The sequence below is a fragment of the Limulus polyphemus genome, unplaced genomic scaffold (genome assembly GCF_000517525.1).
Source record: "Limulus polyphemus unplaced genomic scaffold, Limulus_polyphemus-2.1.2 Scaffold2436, whole genome shotgun sequence".
Classification (NCBI taxonomy): Eukaryota; Metazoa; Arthropoda; class Merostomata; order Xiphosura; family Limulidae; genus Limulus; species Limulus polyphemus.
In genome coordinates, this window is record NW_013668046.1 from 149,348 (window position 1) to 155,948 (window position 6,601).

Here is a 6,601-nt window from a genome sequence, read left to right on the forward strand (position 1 = left end):
CGAAATTCAAAAAACAAACAGACGTAGGAGGACTTGTTTTTTCGTGAACTTCTCTCACAAAAAACACACTTTTGTTTTCAATAACTTTTTTTTCAGACCGACCATTCAGCACACACATATATATATATACATAGAGAGAGTACTCTTCGGTGCTCTAGTATGACATCACTAGTCTCTAGACTCGCAGAAAGAAGCACTATTATTTACTTCATTGTATTACTTACTACAGTAGCATACTTAGGAGGTTTTCTTGGCTGCCCGGAATCACCACTTCTACCTCAACACTTTTACTTTACTAATTGTTAATAAAATGCAGTATATTCTTACTCAAACAGTGGCTCGAGTTTTAAGTTTCCATTATCACAATTCCATTAAAATACAGTTTGAAAGCTTATCTTTCTCAGAAAAACAGGATACGATGATTTTTCCCCCATAAATAAAATACGGCGCAAAATCTCTACTTCGTCACGCACGATTTGTGCTCGCATGCTCCGGGGCAGGCTGATTCGTTATTTGTTTATTTTGAATTTCGCGCAAAGCTACTCGAGGCCTTTTTGTGCTAGCCGTCCCTAATTTTGAAGAGATACACTAGAGGGAAGGCAACTAGACAATACCACCCACAAACAACTCTTGGGCTACTCTTTACCAACGAATAGTAGGATTGGCCGAAAGTTTATAACGTCCCCTACAACTGAAAGGGTAAGCATGTATGAGGACAAGATTCGAAACCACTACCAGAATTGATATGTGTATACTTCTATTAATTTATTTATTTGTATAACTCTATTGTTTTACCCGTGTATTACTACAGCTTGCCTAGCTGTATGCCATTGAAGCTTTACACATTCATACGTTACTAAGGCTTATATGTTTTTCTATGGATTTATATATATAGACTGATAACTCTGCACTGTGTTCAACTTCATAAGGTTCTGCGTTTAATAATACCACTGTATTGCATTACTGGTAAATATATCCGTATAGTTTTAGTGACCTGTGTACTATTGTAGCCTTACTGGTTTCTATAATAATAAAAATGATTATGGTCTCTGAATTAGTATAAGTTGACTAACCTGTATACTAGTATAACCTAGTTTCGGCAATCATCAATACTTAATACATTGTGTTTTAACATAAACTCGCTGACTGATACACCGATATATGTTTACCTGATCAATCTGTATCACTTAGACACACTGGACGATGTATAAATATACAGTAACCTTACCAAGCTGTATTACTTTAGACACTCTGAACAATATATCAACGTACACTGCCCTTATCTAGTTGTACTACTTTAGACACACTAGATGGTGCAACAATATACGTTTACGTTATCGAGTTTTATTACCATAGAAAGAATGGACGAAGTTACAATATGCTGTAGACCCACTGGAAGATTCAATAAAATATGCTTACGATTTAATAATATATACTTACCTTATGAAGCTATACTACTGTAGACACAGTGGACAATAATAACCTGTTAATAATAACAAGTATATAAGCTTAGCGAATGTGTTTTACTAGAGACTTACTAGACTATATAGTAGAAGAAACTTCTGGACTATGAACTGCTACTGGCCAACTCAACTGACCTGTAACAGGCTCTTACATTACATGAGTGGACTATAGCGCAAAGTATATGCAACCTAACAGCCAAATCTGTGAACGAAAAGTCTTATGACTTAAATGAACTGATGTGCTATCTAATAATTCCTTAAAACTCTTAAAATTATATCTGTTAATAGTTTGGAAAAGTTAGCTGATTAGGGTAGTTAGTACTGAATTATATCCGCATCTTGAAATAGCGTTTTATAATCGTCTTTTGATTAGGAATAACCTTAGGTCACTGAGAAGGGATGGTATTCCACTAAACAGGTTGGACTCAGGGAAGAGAGTTAATACTTTGATTTAATCAAAAACCGATAAAGGAAATCACAGCAAAATAATTAACACGTTGGTGTGTTGTACATTTAAACATCAAATCTTGCAAGCAATACTCAAATACAAGTGTTGCATTTGTGTGCACAGAAATGTTATATTGTAAGTGCTTCATAAAAATGTATAAAGTTGTTACCTGTAGAAATATTTGTATATACAATATATTACATTTATTACCTTTAAAAAGGTTTGTATATACAATATATTACATTTGTTACCTTTAAAAAGGTTTGTATATAAAATATATTACATTTGTTACCTTTAAAAAGGTTTGTATATAAAATATATTACATTTGTTACCTTTAAAAAGGTTTGTATATAAAATATATTACATTTTATGTGATTAAATTGTACAGAAGTATATTAAACCGAATATTACTGTCATGTGCGTGCACGTGTGTTTCTTTCTTTTAGAGCAAACCCACACTGAACTATCTGTATGTCCACCGTGGGGAATCGAACCCCTAATTTTAGCGTTGTAGGTTCGTAGACTTACTGCTGTCCCGTCGGGGGGCATACTGTCATAGATGTACACTTAAACTTACTTACAAAGATACATATTAAATATGTTGTTTATATTTCGTACGTATAATGAACTATAATGTTTTTCTTTTCAATATATATATATATATATTGGAGAAAATTACATCACGCTCATTGTTAGTGAAACATTAATATATAAAAGTGTTACACATATTGTTTTCCTTCTTGCTCATACGGAAACATTTTGTATGTGTTATTAATACATTATATAGTGTTAATAGTGTTACGTGTGCTGTTACTATAATGTTTATAGAAAAGTTTTATATGTGTTATTAGCACAATATTATATAGAGAAGCGTTACGAGTGTTGCAGTTATCACTTTTTATAGAAACGTTTGGTGTGTATTGTTCGTACAACAATATCATAAATAAGTGTTACGAGTGTTACAGCTATCACTTTTTTATATAGAAACGCTTGGTGTGTATTGTTCGTACAACAATATCATAAACAAGTGTTACGAGTATCGCTGCTATCACTTTTTGATATAGAAACGTTTGGTGTGTATTGTTCGTACAACAATATCATAAACAAGTGTTACGAGTGTTACAGCTATCACTTTTTATATAGAACGTTTGGTGTTTTTATGATATTGTTGTACGAACAATAGTTTATAATATTGTTGTACGAACAATACATACGAAACGTTTCTTAAAAAAAGTGATAGCAGCAACACTCGTAATACTTGTTTATGATATTGTTGTACGAACAATACACATCACACGTTTATATATAAAAGTGATAGCAGCAACACTCGTAACACTTCAAGTGTTACGAGTGTTGCTGCTATCACTTTTTTATAGAAACGTTTCGTATGTATTGTTCGTACAACAATATCATAAACAAGTATTATGCGTGTTAGTGCTATCACTTTTTATATAGAAACGTTTCGTATGTATTGTTCGTACAACAATATCATAAACAAGTATTATGCGTGTTAGTGCTCTCAGTTTCTTCTACAGACACGTTTTAGTAGTATCATTGGTACTACATTAATACAGATATTAAGTGTATTGTACTATATTAAAGATCAACCTTAAAACCATATTTTAGTGCCAGAAAACTAACAAAGGTATTAATGTTTTATATTAAAATGCGAGTGTCTTACCTGCATACTTTTTTGACTCCAACTTTTCTTTGAACTCTTGCAGGTGTATATTCACTACAGTCTGAACCTTGATGATAGTTTGACTTGACGCCGGCTTCACGCTGTTACATCTTTAGTGAGGCAAAACTCTCGAGCTGATTGGCTAAACAATAGGGAGAGGCAGGGTTACGAGCCGTGAGTTCAGTAGTAAACTCAAGATGAGTATTAAAATAAACTATTCTTTGTTTACTTATTTATTCTTTATAGCTCCAAAAGCGAGAATTGTGTCTTTTAACCATCACTCTCAATCCACTTTGGTAGAGCTTGTCTCTTTGCCATGCCGGAACAGGCACGAGCATCGCCACGCCTGTGTTGCCATCTCTATTTTCCTAGTGGCTTTTGATATCTTCGTTCGAATCATTTATTGGACAGTTTGACATGGCTGGTGACGTAACGCACAGAAACGAAAGTATTGAAGTTTTCCAAAATATTTGTTTTTCTTCACTCAGACAGTTCTCCTTGGAGTTGGAATATCCAATAAATTACTATATAAATTGTTTTTAAGTTAACAAGTATGTGTCTAAGCTAATTAAATTTTTAGAAAGCTACCCACGGGAATATTTGTTTGAATTATACCCACATTACACACACGTTATTATTATTGCATATATCCCAACTTTAAAAATGCATTATCAAATAAAGAATTCAGGATTTTTTTACAGTAACTTGTAAACTTCCTACTGACAAACAATGTGTAATTCTTTTATTATCCTGTGATAATCCTATTGACAAACAGGATGTAATTCGTGAAGTAGCCTGTAATATTTCTACTGACAAACAGAATATAATTATTTTTGTGACCTGTAATATTGCTACTGACTGTAATTCTTGTAGTAACTTGTAATATTCCTACTGCAAACTGTAAGTTGCCCTATTCACAAATAGGTGTAATTATTTTGGTATTTCTTCTGTTATATCAGAAATATTTTTGCAATATTTCTTCTGTTTCGTCAGATATACTTATATAAATTAACAATTAAATTACTGCTTATGAATCAGTAAAAAACTTTCATTTTTTTACTGTAATATCTGGAAATTTGCAAAATATCTAACTTGTAAAATCCACGATAATAGATGGTTAATAGTTAATAGATGTTATTCGATTACGCCTTCATAACAACATAGAAATAGCTCAGCTTTTGCTTTAAAAACAACAAAAAAGTAGTTTATCTGATTAATATAAATATCAGTATACAAGTATAAAATATCATCACCAGGTCTCTTAGTTTTAGGAACTTCCATTTTGGATTTCAAATCAAAGATATATAAATGGACAAATTAAGAGTAATGTAAAAAAAAAAAACGTCTGAAATGTTCATGATTTTGAACACAAATACTAACCCTGGCGCTAACCTAACCGTAGCATTTAAGGCTTGTTGCAAGTACACAGTGAAAGTACATTACACTGTTGAATAATAATACAAAAGTAGGAACCTGATGAAGGACTGTTGCCCGAAACGTCGTTTTATTGTTTTATTAATAAAGTTATTTTAATTTGGCGAGTTTTTACCACGACTTTATTTTCTATTTTGCATTTTGTTATTTCCTCTCCTACGCAATCATTTTATTTCCTGTTAAGTTTGTCCATGCCATTGTTAGGAAAAATACTGAAGTTTGTGTAAACCAGCCAACGCGGCTAAAGCTGTCAAAACCGACTGTTTTATTAGAAAAAAAGAACATCGTGAGAACTGCTTCTATTATTCCAACAGCAGAACTATCTTCCCTAAATTATAATTTGTTACAATCATAGATAGACAAATATCTTACGGTTTTGACTTTTAATATAGACCTTGATAGCCTAATAAATACCTTGGTACTTTGCTAACACAAGTAAAATAATGTATGTTTTTATTCTGTGAAACAGAAAAAATATCCTAAGTAGTACATACAACCCGACAAAATAACAGTACCTACACACTCTAACCTGTTAGAAACAAATAGCCCGAAAAATAAAACAAACATATAACATCTTTAAATAAAATTATAATCTTTAGGTTTCACCTTGGTAGAAACGTTTGCATGATAATTAATTTTAGCAATAGACAAACAAATTAATAAATATAAGAACAATTCGATCATCACGGTTCACACTCTAAGCTCCCTTCTTCTCAAATGAAAAAAATAGGTTGATAGATATGGGATAACCCGAACGTTAGAGATAAACAAATAGGTTAATAGATATGGGGATAACCTGAACGTTAAAGAAAAAAAATAGGTTGATAAATGTGGGGATAACCCGAATGTTAGTGACGAGCAAATAGATTGATAGACATGGGTTAACTCGATAGCTATAGTCAAACAAATAGATTGATAGATATGAAGATAACCTGAATGCTAGAGATAATAAACAAATAGGTTGATACATAAAGAATAACCAAAATGATAGTTAATATTGGAATACCACAACCAATAAAGTTCGCATGCTAAGTTTCTTTATTCTAAAGACAAACAAATAGGTTGATAGATATGAAGATAACCTGAATGCTAGAGATAATAAACAAATAGGTTGATACATAAAGAATAACCAAAATGATAGTTAATATTGGAATACCACAACCAATAAAGTTCGCATGCTAAGTTTCTTTATTCTAAAGACAAACAAATAGGTTGATAAATATGAGGATCACCCTGCCAGCGCAGTTCAAGTCCTCAAGATTTACTAGTTGTTAGATAAAAATTAATAGCTTTAATAATATGCGTGTCGTTTTGCTGCAAACCAGAAATCATTTATTGCAATATAGAGGTTGAGTAAGGTATATTAAAACATTTTGAAGCCTCGCCATGTCGTTACAGTCCATGTCGCCACGTACGATCATGCTCAGTCTTACGACCGTGCGTTTTGACAATAGCCCTGCAAGGTATTTTCCATTGCAAAAGGCTCCGTCGTAAAACTGTTGTGTTCAATACACACCACTCCTCCTTCAAGCTTTTCATAATCCATTTAGTGTACGAGGACAACAATTTTCCAG

At 32.3% G+C, this 6,601-nt stretch overlaps 1 protein-coding gene across 1 annotated transcript in view; it reads right to left on the bottom strand.

Annotated features, from left to right (window-relative positions):
• Window positions 1-3,903, bottom strand: part of LOC106466950 — a 77,246-nt gene extending 73,343 nt beyond the window's left edge. The window contains exon 1 of the mRNA XM_022395045.1: window positions 3,594-3,903. Coding sequence (XP_022250753.1) covers window positions 3,594-3,599 — 6 coding nt within the window. The 5' untranslated portion in view covers window positions 3,600-3,903. The remainder of the gene's footprint in view (window positions 1-3,593) is intronic.
• Window positions 3,904-6,601: the final 2,698 nt, after the last annotated feature.